Source organism: Coffea eugenioides, chromosome 11 (assembly GCF_003713205.1).
Source record: "Coffea eugenioides isolate CCC68of chromosome 11, Ceug_1.0, whole genome shotgun sequence".
NCBI classification, from domain to species: domain Eukaryota; kingdom Viridiplantae; phylum Streptophyta; class Magnoliopsida; order Gentianales; family Rubiaceae; genus Coffea; species Coffea eugenioides.
The window spans coordinates 35207358-35224035 of NC_040045.1; the positions used below are offsets into that span (position 1 = coordinate 35207358).

At 34.7% G+C, this 16678-nt stretch overlaps 2 protein-coding genes and 3 non-coding genes across 7 annotated transcripts; all 5 read left to right on the top strand.

The window, feature by feature from the left end:
* Positions 1-2449: 2449 nt before the first annotated feature.
* Positions 2450-6161, top strand: LOC113753370 (small nuclear ribonucleoprotein Sm D2-like). 3 transcript variants are annotated; one of them, XM_027297507.1, is made up of 8 exons: positions 2516-2538; positions 3625-3693; positions 3790-3922; positions 4228-4290; positions 4419-4437; positions 5314-5391; positions 5578-5682; positions 5779-6161. In XM_027297507.1, the coding sequence occupies exons 4-8, from the start codon at positions 4286-4288 to the stop codon at positions 5893-5895; spliced, it is 324 nt and encodes a 107-aa protein (XP_027153308.1). In that variant the 5' UTR covers positions 2516-2538; positions 3625-3693; positions 3790-3922; positions 4228-4285; the 3' UTR covers positions 5896-6161. The 3 variants fall into 3 exon arrangements, with proteins under 3 accessions (XP_027153307.1, XP_027153306.1, XP_027153308.1); XM_027297505.1 differs by lacking the exon at positions 3790-3922 and having other exon boundaries at positions 2504-2538; XM_027297506.1 differs by lacking the exons at positions 3625-3693; positions 3790-3922 and having other exon boundaries at positions 2450-2538.
* On the top strand, positions 2801-2887 carry LOC113754589. The gene has a single exon (XR_003465271.1). It is a non-coding gene; the product is annotated as a small nucleolar RNA Z159/U59 (small nucleolar RNA).
* LOC113754590 lies at positions 3179-3263 on the top strand. The gene has a single exon (XR_003465272.1). It is a non-coding gene; the product is annotated as a small nucleolar RNA Z159/U59 (small nucleolar RNA).
* On the top strand, positions 3421-3507 carry LOC113754632. Its single transcript, XR_003465311.1, has one exon. It is a non-coding gene; the product is annotated as a small nucleolar RNA SNOR75 (small nucleolar RNA).
* Positions 6162-9449: 3288 nt separating the features above from the next.
* On the top strand, positions 9450-12025 carry LOC113754481 (probable L-gulonolactone oxidase 1). Its single transcript, XM_027298919.1, has 4 exons — positions 9450-10073; positions 10673-10928; positions 11025-11126; positions 11313-12025. The coding sequence occupies exons 1-4, from the start codon at positions 9645-9647 to the stop codon at positions 12023-12025; spliced, it is 1500 nt and encodes a 499-aa protein (XP_027154720.1). The 5' UTR covers positions 9450-9644.
* The last annotated feature ends 4653 nt before the right edge of the window (positions 12026-16678 follow it).

A 16678-nucleotide genomic window follows, 5' to 3' on the forward strand; every position in this document is an offset into this window, starting at 1 on the left:
TTGATGATCCTTTCCTCTAATGTTCACACTCCACAGAGCTCAACCTTGACGTATCCAAAAATGTACTTGAACATAGAAAAATTTACTTACTATTCGATTCACCAAACTGAGTGAATAGTTGGTCAACATCGTTTTATTCAATTAATGGATCGAATAACTGATAAAGTAATGAAGGGTTAACAAAGGTTTCAACAATTTCTTCAAGAGGGAAGGACTTATCATAGTTTCTCAACTGTATGAAAAAATGAGAATTTGACAAATTATGGAAACAAGACAGACAAGGAAGTGGAAAAAACAAAAGAAAAAAGGACAGAGAAAGCCTGAACAGTATACTAGTTTTTGTAAATCCTTAGCATGAAGCATATTCCGAGGAACACAAGAATCCTCAATCTAGTAATTTTTCCGGAAAATCCCAAATTGTGTTCCTTGCAGATGTCCTAACTGGTGCCCCGTCGAGTAATGATATTCACCAACTAAGCACCGGAAAAATAGAAAAATCAATTGCCTCTGAAATAGCAGAAACCCTTGAAAATAAATTTCTTATTTATCTATGTTTGTTTGACAAGAAAGATACTTTGGAGACCTAATTTGGTAGCTGGTCGCAGGCATTGGATCCACTGTTACAGCTAAATCTTTTTTCCAGCAAACCCTGCAAATTTTGCATGGCTGCAAATGCAGGGAACTGAAGAAAATTCTGTATCTTTCTTGCAAACCAAAATATCACAAAACCAAAAAGTTAATTCTTTTATGTTTTTGTAATTTTTAAACTTTTCTCCAGTACTAGAATTCCGTTGTACGTATGATGGATCATATTGAAGTAAAAATTCAAATAGAAGGGAATACTTGCCAATCAACAAATCAAATTGAAAAATTTTCACCATGGCCTGTCGAAGAAATGAATGCTATCCCTCAATCCACTTTGATCTTTCTTAAATGATTGTGAAATAGTCATTTAACAATTGAAGGAATTAAAAAAAGGAAAATTTTATTTTGTAATAAAGTTTATCTGTAAGTAAATATTGACTCTGCTAATACATTGTTAGTACTTAATCAGCATTAGAAATTGACTAAGATATTCCAAAACCCCTATGATTAGCCATCGCAGAATCTTCCTTTCTTTCTAAAGCTATTTCCAAACTCAGTCCAATCTTCTCCACCATTGAAATTCTTGCTCTTCCTGGCTCATTGATGGAGGGTACCGTTGCAGTTGGTATCTCAATGAGGATTGCATTTTCTCTAGAAAATAATGTCGCCAGTTCTTGATCTGTTGGCTTTCCACTAGTTGGGATATTGTTGCAGATGGTGTTTTCATTGCAGCTTTCTTCTCGTTCTCGATTGCCAATAGATGTTCTACAGAATAAATTACCTAAAAACCGTCCATTGACACGAATTTTGGAGAAATTGCGTCATAGATGTACCCTGATTCTTAATCAGGTTGAGCAAAAGCCTGTCAGCCTTCATGATATGGATATCCCTCATAACAGGGGAACAACGAAGAAATAGGACCAGTAGCCTTATTGTTCTCTTGGTACTGATTTTGGTATGCTACTTCGTAAGTGGACACCCCTTGATTCTGATTTCGATATCCTTCACTGGATTGCAACCAGGGGAAAGAAGCCATGGTCTGATCATACTTTTCTTGATCATAAAGCCGCATTTGATTACTAGGCAATAAGGAGATGGACGCAATCTCATTGTTACTAACTGCTGGGAAAGTAGGCAAAATATAGTTACTGTATTCATCAGCTATAGGCAACCGCAGAGCTAGCTTCTGAACTCCCTGCAATTTCTCATTTCTGGATCTTCCTTCCTCCTTGGATGATTTTCTCTTTATTGTGCATAACACATAGTCCGGGGAACTGCAATAGTGAATTTGAGATCAATTTGTGTAAATTTGTTCAATTAGTTACTACTGCTAGCAAAAAGTATCAATTGCTCATTACTACTGGTACTTCTATAATGAAGAAAATGATCCTAACCTTTACTTTGAATTTAGAAACCTCAAAAATTTTAAAAATCAAATAATCTCTCATTTGGGTATCAAGTATTTAGCTTTGTCTTTCAACCCATCTTTCATACGATTTTAGGCATATATATATTTACTTATTCTCAGATATCATTTTTGTAGTAAGAAAAAAAATCTAATAAAAAATGATATCCTACTTGTATTTGATATATGTACATATATATATATATATATATATATATATATATATATACACACGTACACACACATACATTTGGGTTCAAAAAATATTTTACGGCACGCCCTTGGTTAATTGGTGGAGCGCAATAGCCCAAGGCTGCCCAACACTTTAGTGATTTCTAATCATAGGCCCAAAAATACCCCTTCAAAGTTCAAACCCACTACAAATGATATTAGCTCTGTGTCCACAACTATAAAGGCCCAAATGAGCCCAATAATCCTAGGGCTTTTCAAACGTAAAACCCTTTGCCTCCCCACAAATCCCCACTCTATAAATATCTCCACGAAAATCATCCCTTCTTAGCAGCGCCTTGGCTCTCGCAGTAGCTCAGGTAGCTTAAATCTTCAATTCTTGAGCTTAATCGTATGATTGTATCGTTAATTTCCATTTTTGCTACGTGGGTTTTGCTTAATTTCGTGAATAATGTTGAATAAGTGAGAGAGATTTGACTATTTATCTTGTTTTGCTGAACTCTTAATATACTCGAAGATCTGCTAATATTTTGCACGATTAATCTTCTGTGTTTGCTTTAATTTGTTCTTTTCCTGGGCTTAATTATTGCTTATGTTTGTGATTAAGACCTTGGTTTTTATGCCTCTGAGGATGATTAAATGAAAACTTTCGTTCTTCTGAGAATATTTCTCATGCGGAAGATTTATGGAGACCTGAACTGAAGAGGCATGACTTGAAGTCTATGATTGTTTCTGAGAGCTTTTCAGTGGACCCTTTTGTTGTTTGGTAGATAAGAACTTGGGAAGCTGAATAAAAATGTTAAATTTAGAGGATGAGCAAATACTGAATCTTGCTGAATAGTTAAGGGAAGCTTTCTTAAGTAGCCGAGGATAATGTTGATTAAGTGTCTTGAGATTGTCGTTTGAATTGTTTTAGTGGTTAATATTTTGTTCTAGTGTGTATTAATCTAGAGTTGATAGTGTATTGTTGGATTTGTTTATAGAATTTGGGCTTTCTGTGACTCTGATGATGATCAGATTGAAAACTTTCGTTCTTCTGAGAGAATATATGCGGAAAGTTTTTGGAGACCTGAACTGAAGAGAAACAACATGTCCACTAACGAGTCTTCAAGATATCTGTATTAGAGAAAGTAGGCAAATTGTTCCCTTTCTTGTATCCATTTTTGTCTAATGGATGTCTCTGACACTTTTTATTTATATTTTGCATTGATTTGCACCGTGAATGGGTTTGTCATGTTTCTCCTCTGTGATGAACAAAATAAGATGACGAGTCCGATTGAAATCCATTCTTATACTATGAGGACAATCGAGGCATTTGTCTGAGAGGAACTTGTGACCCTTTATCACAGAATTTTTATTCCTGGCATGTGATTTATTTTCAGCCAATTTGCATTTTTCATAGCATTCACACTTTGGTAGTCTAACATCATTGATTGGGCTATTAGGGTTGATGGCCACGTCTAAGAGTTCCTTTCCTCTATGGCCACATCTTGGATGACAATTGAACTGCTGCTGTGAGTTTGATCTGGGACTTCTGTACCTTTTTCTTTTTCCAAAAGAATGACTATTTTACTCGTGCTTTAATTTGTAGGCATTTCTTTGTTTTTTAGATGGAATCAAATGATGGTCTTCCTTTGTTTCTGGTGATGTTTGCATAAACTTTCGCCTTTCCCTAAGATTTCATGAGGATAAAAGTCCATTGAGACCCAAGCTGAAGATTCATGTGGAAGATCTTTATAAGAAGTATGGTGTTCTTTGTTCTTTGACTAGTGTCATGTAAGGATGAGATTGAGAGAGTCAGTACGAGTATAGACTGTGTTCAAAAGCTTTCCTTTGTTTTAGTTGATTTTTGATTTCTTTCTAAGAACTTTGTTGCATAAAGGCTCCATGAGTGACCTTAATTCTGTATTTTTAAATTTCCAACTGCTTCTTTTTTGTTGATTCACTTTAGAGTATAAAAAATCGGAAAAAGGGAAATTAGAATATTCAAGTTTCACATTTTAGTGTTTCTCTTTTCTGATTTTCTTTTTGGTGTTTTTGTTTTGTAGTGGCCCAATTTTTGTCACTCCATTGGAGAAGAGCTGAAGCAATTCTCTTTTGTTGAAAATGAGGTATATAATTTCTTTTACTTCTTTCTTGATTTTGCCTGTACGATTTTGTGAACTGTTTAATCATTTCCAAGTTCGAAACTCCAATTTACTTGGGCACTAAATCTTTTCTGTGTTTTGTTCCTTTGCAGCCGCCCGACGGAAGAGGATGTAAGTTGCTCTCACTTGATTGATTTTTGTTAAATCATGTCCTAAGAAATAGTCTCTTCTTCTTTGATAAATAAAAGATTATAGAATGTCTGGACTATATGTAGTTTGTTTTGAAAGCTAACTATCAAAATGTTTGATATTGTTTTTGAAGGTTATGATTTATATCTTTTAGAAGCTTCAGAAAAACATGCTATATTTATTGCTTTATTCTTATTCAGAAAATTGTCGGTTTTAAAATCCTTCTGTTCTATGTCTTGACCCCACAAAAAGTTGCGGGGGGAAGGGGTTGGTTGCTGCCAATCCTATTGCTATGTTGTTATGCCAAGATTGGCCAATGGTTAGTTGAGGAGTTAAAGAAATGGGGAGGCAGAATGTGGGTGGAGTAACAGACTAAAAGCTGGTAGTAGCATTACTTTGAAGGGTATGATTAATGTATGAATCTTAAACCTGGACCTAGCAACTGGTATACCAAATCTTTTGGCTTATAGTGGTAGAAAGTTTGAACGCCCCTAGGGGTGGTGGTGGTTAACTACCCGATACTTTCTCCATCAAAATCTGTTTTTCATTTTTTAAAGTATCTTTTTATTTTTTGAGCTACATTGCTCTCTCAATGTGTGTGTGAAACTGCTAGAGAGAGCTTGCTTAAGCTGAGACAGAACAAGAACATTTGAATCATTGAGATGACTGTTTAAAAAGGGGCTCCTGCATTCTTTGAAATAAAAAATGCATTTACAGCATGAATTTTGGTTATAAGTTTGTTCAGTAAGATTTTGTAATGTTTTTTGTCCTGTAACTTGCTGAGATAGGTTGCTTAAATACCATGAATCTGTGGAGATGGCACGCACTTAAAATGTTTTATCTGGTTGTCTTCTCCAGGGTGTGAAGAATGAGGAAGAAGAATTTACAACTGGGCCTCTATCTATTTTGATGTTGAGTGTCAAAAATAACACTCAGGTATCATCCAGAGCTTCCCCCCACCATCCCTCCCCCGTCTCTTCTTTTTTTGCTCCCCCTCTCCTGCAGGGCACAGATGGTACTATGTGGCATCAAAATTGTGTGTGGAAATTGTGATTCACCATCTATCGAGCAGCATTTTCTAATGATTTTTATCGCAAAATGCCATAAATCTATGTTTGTCAGGTGCTCATTAACTGTCGGAACAACAGAAAGCTTCTTGGTCGCGTGCGTGCCTTTGACAGGCACTGCAATATGGTTCTGGAAAATGTTAGAGAGATGTGGACTGAGGTTGGTTCGTTTAAAGAGCTAAATCTCCACTGAGCATATCTAGTAGTCGGCTTATAATTCTTCATCTTATAACTTTGTCACCTTTGTTATCTGCAGGTGCCCAAGACAGGGAAAGGCAAGAAAAAAGCTCTTCCAGTTAACAAGGACAGGTTCATTAGTAAAATGTTCCTTCGCGGGGATTCTGTAATCATTGTTCTGCGTAATCCCAAGTAAATGTTTTGGAGTTCCAGCATGTGATAAGACACGAATACCGAATTATGATGTCAATATTAGGACGTGTGTGGAATCTGTAGTGAGCTGATTTAAAGTTGTGCTTTGGCAAAACTAACAATATGTACCGTCTTTTTGTTTGGCTTATCTCTACTGACAAGGCATAGCTCTACATGTTTGGCTGTAACATACATACATCTGTCTGAACAATGGTTGATTTTCTGGCCCTAATCTTTTTAATCGTTAGATTAGCTTGTTTGAGATGTTTATTCTCTGTACGTCATGCAGCTGCTTGAAATTAAGATGTTGATCATAGGATTCTACAGACTTGCAAGCTAAGGTAAGGCTAGTATGCTGAAACGTAAATGAGGCTCAACTGCTGGAAATGATGAATTTGCAACTGGTAGGCTTAGACAACCAATATGCGGGTCAAGTGGACTCTTTAATTGGAAGCAAATAGTATTTCAAGCATTCGTTAAATCAAACATAATATGCTTTAACTGAGTATTTTTTTTAATCGTTGGTGTGTGTGTGTGTGTGGTTAACTGTGGTGGTTTTCATATTTTCGAGTTCTTAAGGCTGACTTTGTATACAAGTATGAACTTAAAGGTGAGCAATGCCTTGGACACCCTGAATTGTTCAATTGATGTAGGAGTTGAGAGATCCTGGTGGAATTCTTTGCAGGAAAACTGCTTTTGTTGAGCGTCCTGTCTTATGTTTCTTTGCTTCTCACTACAAATCCCATTCCCTTTCCTCGTTGAGATCCTCAGGGAAGTACATCGCAGTTGCTGCACTACATTGGATTATGAAACAAAGCCTTGTCTACTTGGAAAGATCCCTTCCCAAAATTCACAAGTTTATTTGGAAATTAAGAGGGGGATATGGTCAAAATTTTAGTGATTGTGTCCAATGCATCGCTCAAGAATCAACCATTGCATGTAATTTTTCCTCAAAAAGAGGAAAATATTTTCCTCGTTCTTGCTTGAGTATTACTAAACATTTTGATTCTCATAAAGATAAACCATGATTAAGTACTAATAATTTCTTCAGAGGAAAAAAAAAAGAGAAAAAACGCGGACTAGAGACTGACCAGGCCAGGCCGTGGTAATAAAATCTTCCAAACAAAAGCCTATAGAGTTTACAACATGGGAAACCACATCATTATTAATTTTACTGTGGAGGAAATTCAATCGTGGATTGACATCGCTCTTCCTAAGAAATCCCTCTTGAGCATCTTCAATCAAAGTGTAATTGATTGCTTGTGGGTTTTAACGAAAAGATGGATCTTGACACTTTAATGCTCAGTTTCGTTACGCTAGATTCAAATGATCTATATAAATTTGATCAACAATTAGTAGGGAAGATCTTAATCAAGGTTTGACTTGAAAAGAATTAAACAATAGACCTTGAGGAAATGTCCAGTTGTAAACTTGTCTTAATTTATTAAATGGGAATAAATAAATGGGAAGTGCCGATCTTGTGGATTCTCAATTCATTCTCTGTGGACCAAAATTAAAAGATAATTCTTAAAAGAAAAGAGTGGGACCGGAAAAATAAGACAAACAGAGCAAGAAATGAGAAGTGCACCAAGAAGGTATTGAAAGAAAGGGAGTGGAAATTGGAAAAGAGTGTTGCTATCTGCCAAAGGAATTAAACATACATGAATTGGATGCACTTCTAGGAGCCTTGGAAATAGAAGCTAAGGCCAATACAAGTTTGCTTTTTTGGTGAGGCCTGTTTCTTATAAAAGGTGGTCTGTTCAAATTCTACTTTCGATACAAGCCTATTTTGATGGGTAAGGGTGCAAATGAATTAAGTTTAATTGAGTAATTCGTGAGTTTTGCTCGATCAAAGTGCAAATTTGAATTCGCATCAATCGAGTTCGAACTATTTGACGAGTCGAATTCAATATTAATATGTGAAATTCGAAAGCTTATTGAGTTTAATAGAACTCAATTGAGATTTACATATATATGTTTTTTTAATTTTTTTTAATATATTAGTATAAAATATCTATTTTATCCCTTATTTAAAATTATATAAAATATAAATTTATATTTCTTAAATTTGATTAGACTCGATTGAACTCGAAATAATCTCAATTGGGTTTGATGAGCACAAGTTCGAGTAATGCAAAAGAAAATTGAACTCGAATTTAAACTTAACTTTCAAGAAATTGACGAGCTCGAGTTTGAGTTCTAGTCCAAATTTTTTAACACAAGTCGAGTTCGAGTAATGCATTACTAGAGTTGGACTCAACTCGATTACACCCCTATTGAAGGACATTGTGAGAACCCCTATAAGTGACTTTTGGTTTCGTAGGCATGTCCTGACCCGTGACGGTGATCGGAATTAAACCCATCCAAACTTTATTTTATATATATAAAAAAAGGAAATAGAATGTATCAAGTAACCAGATGGTATGCACATATTGGAAACCGCAGCAAGGAATTTTTGCATATGTATTTTGAAATTTTATCATAGATGGTTCGACAAGCATAATATGGAAATAGAAAGTCTCAGAAGCTGGACTCACTTGTGTATTTTCCTTCGTGCTTCCTTTTTCTAACTCATATAAGCTGCAATTTTCCAAATTAATAAGCAAATAGGAATATGAGTATTCAGTAATTCTTTGATGAAAATTCAGTAATTCTAGGACAGAGATTCCTCAATGCACCACGTAGTATGATTCTAGTATTTTTAATGAATGACCTATGGAAATGGAACAGGCTAGTATACACAATTTAACTTAATTTATATTTTAAAAGCACATATTTATATTTATTACCCACTTTGTATTTAGACATATCTTTAATTTTGTTCCACCTTTTTAAATTACCTCACGAGTTCTCTTTATATTAGTGTCTATTAAGCACTTGTAAAAGAAAAGTTAGTTAAGGAAGTATTAGTCTAATAGTTAAAATTCATATTCCAAAATTTAGAGGTCTTGAATTCATAATTCCCCCCCCCTCGCTTCTTAAATCTCAGACTCCTTTGCTAGAATTTTTTTTTAAAAAGAAAAAGAAGAAAAAAGTTAGCTGTATAGTTATAATAATTAAACAGACTCAAATTGGCCTAAAGCTTGATGAGTGCAAGCATATATACGTGCACTTAAGTGCTTGAGGTATTCTTGGACGACATCATGTTCTGTTTCAAATGGTACGTAGCATCTAAAACCAAAAGCTAGTGATGTAAGGGACCAGAACAATTTGTTTTTTAGACGATTCTCTATTCGTATTTCATTCTACCTAAAAAACAGAAATATATTAAGAGCTACAAGATACCAATTAAACCTCATTAAAACATCAACATTTGCCAGTCAAATTGCTTGTCCAAATAGCAATTTAATTTCTTAAAGCTATAACTTTCAATATATCATTCTTTGTGAATGTATAGATAAATGTCTACAAGTATACAAATCTCTCTGTATCTCAAACACAAACTATAGAATTATTTGTGTACAAACTTTCCATGAACTCAAAATTATACCTAAAATGTGTTCTCAAATGGGAATATTTCCTTGGCTACCTCTATTACTATATTTCATTTGCTTGATTACAATATTTTTGGTGGGCTATATTCCCCATGAAGATCACATAAAATGTTCATCAGGAAATACTAATTGCACAATCAGCAATGTATACCGATCATTTCCCGATCGAAGCATATGCCGAGCAGCTGAAGTTGCTTATCCTGCAACAGAAGAAGAGCTTCTTTCAATCGTAGCAAATGCAACTTTTCTGCAGAAGAAAATGAGGATAGCTACCTCATTATCCAACAGTATCCCTAAGCTTATGTGTCCAGACGGTGAATATGGCTTAATTATTAGCACTAAGTACCTTAACAGAAGGGTGGGTTTGGACAAATCAGCCATGACTATAACAGTCGAGACTGGAATGACTCTAAGGCAGCTGATCAATGAGAGCGCCATGGCTGGCTTAGCTCTACCTTATGCTCCTTACTGGTGGGGTGTGACAATAGGTGGAATTTTGGGAACGGGTGCACATGGTAGCACATTGTGGGATTTGGGACCTGCAGTTCATGATTATGTGATTGAGCTTCGGATTGTAACGCCAGCAGGGCCTGATGAGGGGTATGCAAATGTTCGGACACTGAAAATTGGTGACCCTGAGCTTGATGCAGCTAGAGTCTCTCTTGGAGTTCTTGGAGTTATTTCACAGGTATGTACCTAGCTTTTTTCCTTTGCTCTATCATGGATTTCATTTCTATTTTTCTGTATCGGCTTCGTATACAAGACCATGCTGAAATTGATGTAAATAATTTCATGAAAGCAAAGCTTAGACAAGGACTAATTGAATAGAAAAGCCTTTCTAGGATGTCTATTTAAAGTTGGAGTCCCGCTCAGAGGATAAATCACAGACTAGCGATATATTTTCTTGCTATTTTTTTTTTCATTTTTTTAGTCAAACAAACCATTTATTTATCTAGACAATGCAAACTCGCAAAATTGATTAATAATAACGTAGAAAACAAATAGAACAACCATAGCTACTAAAGACAGATAGCAATCTGAAGATCTACAAGTTTAAAACAACAATCAATAATCAGTATACCCAAGATTAATTTTATAAACTATCCATTATTTTCTTTAAAAGATAAAACATTTCGATTATGTTCGTACAAATACAAGATTTGATCTCAAATTTTGTGAGAATGACTATACAGTTACCTGTCAGGCATTCATCTTTACTAGTCTTAGCCCATACGCTTTGAGCTGTGGTTTCGCGGCCTATGTAACAGTATATATTTATCATGACAGGTGACACTGCAATTGCAGCCATTGTTCAAGAGGTCTATAACCTTCTTAGAGAAAGATGATTCGGACTTAGGAGCTCAAATTTCTACCTTCGGCAACCAACATGAGTTTGCAGACTTTACTTGGTTCCCAAGTCAAAAGAAGGTTCTCTATCGTATTGATGATAGAGTCCTCTACAACACCACTGGAAATGGTGTTTTTGACTTTTTCGGACTTAGCCCTGTATCTTCATTTCTTACGGCAGTTTCAAGAATCATAGGTTTGTCTATGATTACCCACAAAAATTAACTCTACATTAATTTTGATCAGCTCAGTCGTTGTTAATTTTCTATTCTTGTTCTTTGTTTTCGAATAGAGGAGATTCAAGAATATACAGGTCATGCTGTAGGGAAATGCATAACCGGATCACTAGGCAGATACGTACTCAAAAAGGCTGGATATGGGCTGACTAACGATGGTAATTCTTATCCAAAAGTTTAAATGGTTTTGTAAATTTTTCATGTCGAAAACTATCACATTCTTTACCCACCCCCTAACAAAAAAGAACCAAAAAGAAAAAAAAGGAACTGAGAATAATAACAGCATGAATTGTCTTGCCTCATTACTGCATATATAATGATGATACCTTTTAAACTCTTAACAGGTACTAGTTTTAAGGGCTACCCTGTGGTAGGGTATCACAATAACCTTCAATCAAGTGGGACTTGCCTTGATACCCCAAAGGATGGATTATGGACAGCATGTGCATGGCACCAGAGATTTAAGGGGTTATATTTTTTCCAAAATGGAATCAGCATTAGCTTATACAAAGCCAAGGATTTCATTCAAGATGTGCAAAAGCTTGTTGCTTTACAACCTAAGGCCTTGTGCGGTGTTGATATTTATAATGGTATCCTTATCAGATATATTACAGCATCAAGTGCTTACCTGGGCAAACAAGAAGATTCTGTGGAGTTTGATATAACTTACTATAGAAGCAAGGATCCAATGGCCCCAAGACTACATGAAGATATCTTTGAAGAGATAGAGCAAATGGCAGTGTTCAAATATGGCGGATTGCCTCACTGGGGCAAAAATAGGCATCTCACTTTTATTGGTGTAATCAACAAGTATGAAAATGCTGGTGAGTTTTTGAAGGTCAAACAATCGTATGATCCTTTAGGGTTGTTTTCGACTGAGTGGACAGACAAAGTTCTTGGCTTGAGAGATGGCATTACAGTATTGAAAGAGGGTTGTGCATTAGAAGGATTGTGCATATGTTCACAGGACATTCATTGTGCCCCAAAAAAGGGATACTTCTGTCGACCAGGAAAAGTTTATAAGAATGCCAGAGTTTGTACTCAATTGACATCCTAACCATGTGCTTCATTGCTTCTAGACGTTGGAATTTCTTGTCAACCATGATTTTAGGTCACGTTTGAGCCTAGAATTATGTCATTCAAATTCATTTTGTACATAGTAGTCTAGTTTGGCTATCTAAGAAAGTGTAAATTATTGTAATCTTTTCTTTAATTTGAAGAATGTTTAGATCATAGAGTATAAATCCTCCAAAGTGAAATGCTAAACAATAGAAGTATGAACCAAGCTTACATTCGGTAATTGGCTCGAACTGAGCTTAACATTCTTTGCAATGTAAAGTATTCACTAATCAAATCTATAGTACTAGCTCGTTAACTTTGGGTGACTGCTAGTATCTCATTCTTTAGCCAAAGAAAATTTACAAGCTTCCCATCAAACCTGTAATCCACGTTGACATATTGGATTTGCTTAACAATCTGTTTTGTTGGATGCAGTCCTCCTGAAGAACACCTAAAATGTTCATCAGGAAATACCAATTGCACAAACTCTAACACTTATGGATCATTTCCTGATCGAAGCATTTGTCGTGCAGCTGAGGCAGTCTACCCAAGAACAGAAGAAGAGCTCATTTCAATAGTGGCAAATGCAACAATGCTGAAGAGGAAAATGAAAGTAGCTTATGTGTAATGGACTCCTGAGCAGCACCAAGTACCTCAATCGTATAGTAAATATCGATAACTCAGCCATGATTGTAACAGTTGAATCTGGGGTGATCTTAAGGCAGGTGCTGGATGAAAGTGCTGCTAGTGGACTAGCCATGCCTCATGCTCCATACTGGTATGGTTTGACAATTGGTGGACTTTTGAGCACTGTTTCACATGGCAGCACATTGTGGGGTTTGGGACCCGCTGTTCATGATTATGTTATTCAGCTAAGGATTGTGACACCTGCAGGAGCTGATGAGGGTTATGCCAAAGTTCGAACGCTGAAAACTGGTGATGCTAAGCTTAATGCAGCAACAGTCTCGATTGGAGTTCTTGGAGTGATTTCACAGGCAGGTACCTTTTGCCTAGATGTATCAAGAATTGCCTTTTCCTTTCACTTTTCTATGGAATTCTAGATGAGAGACCTCACAAGTTCAGTTTTGTACAGTTCAAATTGGTTTGTATTACATATTTTACCTTACACGACAAGTTGCTAACATAGAATGGGTAATTTGGTCTATTTTACCTTGCATATTTTTCCACTTTTTCACCTGAAATAGCACCCAGCATTCCCTTGAATTAAGAGGTTAAAAAGGAGAAATCATCAGTTTTCCTGGGGAGAAACAAAAAATTGCTCAACCCTTGGCTTAATTAGGATTGTAAAGGGGGTCGGGTTAATAAGTAGAACTAGACTTGGTTATAGAACTAGATCTAGCTAGTTCCGTTTTGATAAGACATTATTGGATTAAGATTCGCAACAGCATTCTGTGTTTTTTTTTCCTTATCCAACCTAGAGATTTTCATATAAAAACTTAAAATTCGTTCACAAATATCTTTTGCTGTAGTTGAAACTAGAACCTACAATTGTACAAGCTCTTGATCTGCTCTCTTGGGCCATTGATCGGCAAATTCAGCAGTTCAACCAGTTGATCATGAATGGGAATTATACTTTCGGCCATAATTTACAGAGAATGCAATCAAGTAGCAGATAATTAAGCTAATGAAGTATGCAAATCCAGGATGAACTCTACTTATGATCACTTGTCGTTGCCTACACTTGCAAAAGACTTCATTGGCTTCATTGAAAAGTTTACAAAGATGCCTGTACTCGTTTGTCGTCCTAAAAATGTATATCATGTTTACCGGCAATTCAATGTAATGCTTGTTAAAAGTAAGTCTAGAATTATTGACAGGTCCTTTGAATTCATCCTTAGTATTGTTTGTTACCTTTGAAAAAGATGCTCTGGAAATTTTTTTTTTTTTTTTGAGTATTCTTTGTTACCTTAGAAAAAGATGCTCACAAAAAAAAAACTTTATTTTGCTCATAATTCTTTTTCTTTTTTTCTTTTGGTATATTAAAATTTATTCCAAAGTAATAGAAACATAGAGTAGAATAGAGCTAATCCACAAAGGTGAGAAAAACAATATCTTGCTCACAATAGTATAGGTAAACTTTAACAAGAAAAACCTTGAAAATGGCAAACAAATTCCAGCCCAACAAACTCTATTTTTTTCCCAACAACATGGTATCCTTCTTTCATTAAAAAAAAAAATAATGAGAATAAGAAGCTTTTTTGCAAACAACTGGGAACTTTCACATCCCTATTCTGTAAAATTAGATAATATGTGATCATGGTATGTCTAATCATGTTTACCTGTCTATTTTATATGAGAAGTGATTCCAGAGCATGCTAATTATATGGTACGCTTAGCATCATACCAATACCGTATTAGTCAGAGATCTTTGGTCAAAAATAAGTTATCTACCCAAGGTAGAAATTACTAGTAAATGTATATTTTCATCATACGAACCCATCAAAATAAAAGAAAGATTTCTAGCCATATTAAGTTAAAAAAAGGTTGCCTATCCTACTGATAGAGTCTCCTACAATAACCCGGCAAATGGTGTTTTGCTTTTATCAAACGTATCCCTGTATCTTCACTGGTTATGGCGGTTTCAAAAGCTGTTGGTTTGTCTATATTGTCTATAAATACCCACCTCAAGACAAAAAAGAAAATAAAAAATACACGAACAATTAAAAGCATGAATGATCTTGTCTCATTAGTATATTCATAAAATGGATAATATCTCACTAACTGTCAATTAGTACAAGTTTTAAAGGCTACCCTGTGGTAGGGTATGTGTTACAATTGGTCTGAGAAGTTGAGTACTTTCGAGCTAAATTAATTCGTATAATTTTTATAATTTTGATATAAATTCACATTTAAATATAGATTTAAATTTGTCAACTCATATAATTAAGTTATCAATGATGCTAAATCTATTACGAATTTATATAAAAAAATATTAAGAATTACCTGAATCTCTTTGAACTAGACAGAACTCGACTTGTGAAACCTGTACCATCACAATCACCTCGAATCAAATTGGGCCTTGTGTTGATGCTCCAAAGGATGGATTACGGGCAGCATGAGCCATTAGATTTAAGGGTATATATTATTTCCAAAATGGAATCAGCATTTGTTTAGTTAAAATGGGGACACTTCGAAGTCGCAATATTGCCTCAACTCAAATTCAAGGTTTTGCCGGACTAGATAGTATGCATGCGGCACACTTTGGTCAACGTATGTAATTCACTCTTTATTAAGAGTTTTCGTTTGTTTGCGGCTAATTTCTTAGATTATAGGTAAAAAAAAATAATAATCCGCCAAATGCACTTCTGACAGGGGATATTTCTCATTTTATAGCCAGGCAGCATGTGAAGAAAATTTTTTTTTTTTTAAAAGTCAGAACAGAGGAGACATTTCCGACTTTTTTTGATTGCCTGTCGGCAGCCGTGCCCAGTCAGCACGGCTAGTCAGAAAAAAAAAGGCGTCAGGCGCCTGAAAGTTGACTGTCAGGCGCGTGACAAAGGCCGACAAGACGCTTTGTGAATCTTTCATCCTTATTTGGCTCAAGGGCTTACATTTGGCATCTTGGTTGCAGATGGTGTGCACTATCAAGGTGGCTGAATTGTTCAAAATATGTATATTTCAATTTGTATATTTCAATTATGTATATTTATATTAATATAAATTGAAATATACAAATTAAAAATTAAAAATTTATATATTATATATTATATAAATATTTATATACATTAATATTATACATAATATTGTATATTATACATAATATAATATAATATACATAATATGTAATATTGTATACATAAATGTATAAATATTTATACATAATATATTATGTACATTATATTATAATATATACATTATTAATGTACTTTCATTATTATGTACATTATTGTGTATAATAATGTTATGTATAATATATAATATACATAATATGTAATAAGGTATAAATGTATATTATGTATAATATATTATATTATGTATATTGTATTATATATATACAATATTATGTATATTATACAAATTGAAAATTTTATATTATATATTATATAAATATTTATATAATGAAAAATACAATAAATATTACAAATTGAAATATTATATAAACACCATATTTATAATATTATAATATTTATAATTAATATTAATGTATATTATACATACATATTATAATAAAAGGCAGATTTAAACTAGACAATGCAGGTAAAATAGGCAGAGTCTTGGGACACATGGTATACCATATGTTTAACTGCATCAGTGCAAGAGACCAATTTCTAGCTTTGCTCTTCTTAACCACCCTGCATGCCGAGAAAAGTAAATGGTAGACAGCTATATGATTGACAAACCCAATTCCTAGAGCTCCAACGTAGTAAAAACAAGAACTTCAATGAGCTCCGTAAGTAGTAATGATACATAAATTGGTTGAAGGTCAATAAAGAAATCCATGTGTAAATACTGTACATAAATTAGTTTAAAATAATTTTTTTTCGAATGTCAGATGGAGCCGTGTTGACTGTGCACGGCTCCAGTTGACTGCTGTCACAGCCGTGTACAGTTAGCACGGTTACGACTGACATAGGCTGACCACACGGAAATTTTGCAGAGTTCTGACAGTGATAAAATTTAATTTGCTGCC

Coding starts and splice junctions, on each gene's coding strand:
- LOC113753370 (XM_027297506.1), top strand. Junction 5,392..5,577: donor GTGTCAAAAATAACACTCAG/GTATCATCCAGA, acceptor TATGTTTGTCAG/GTGCTCATTAACTGTCGGAA. Junction 5,683..5,778: donor TTAGAGAGATGTGGACTGAG/GTTGGTTCGTTT, acceptor TGTTATCTGCAG/GTGCCCAAGACAGGGAAAGG.
- LOC113754481 (XM_027298919.1), top strand. CDS start 9,645: ATGAGGATAGCTACCTCATTATCCAACAGTATCCCTAAGCTTATGTGT. Junction 10,074..10,672: donor TTCTTGGAGTTATTTCACAG/GTATGTACCTAG, acceptor TTATCATGACAG/GTGACACTGCAATTGCAGCC. Junction 11,127..11,312: donor ATATGGGCTGACTAACGATG/GTAATTCTTATC, acceptor AACTCTTAACAG/GTACTAGTTTTAAGGGCTAC.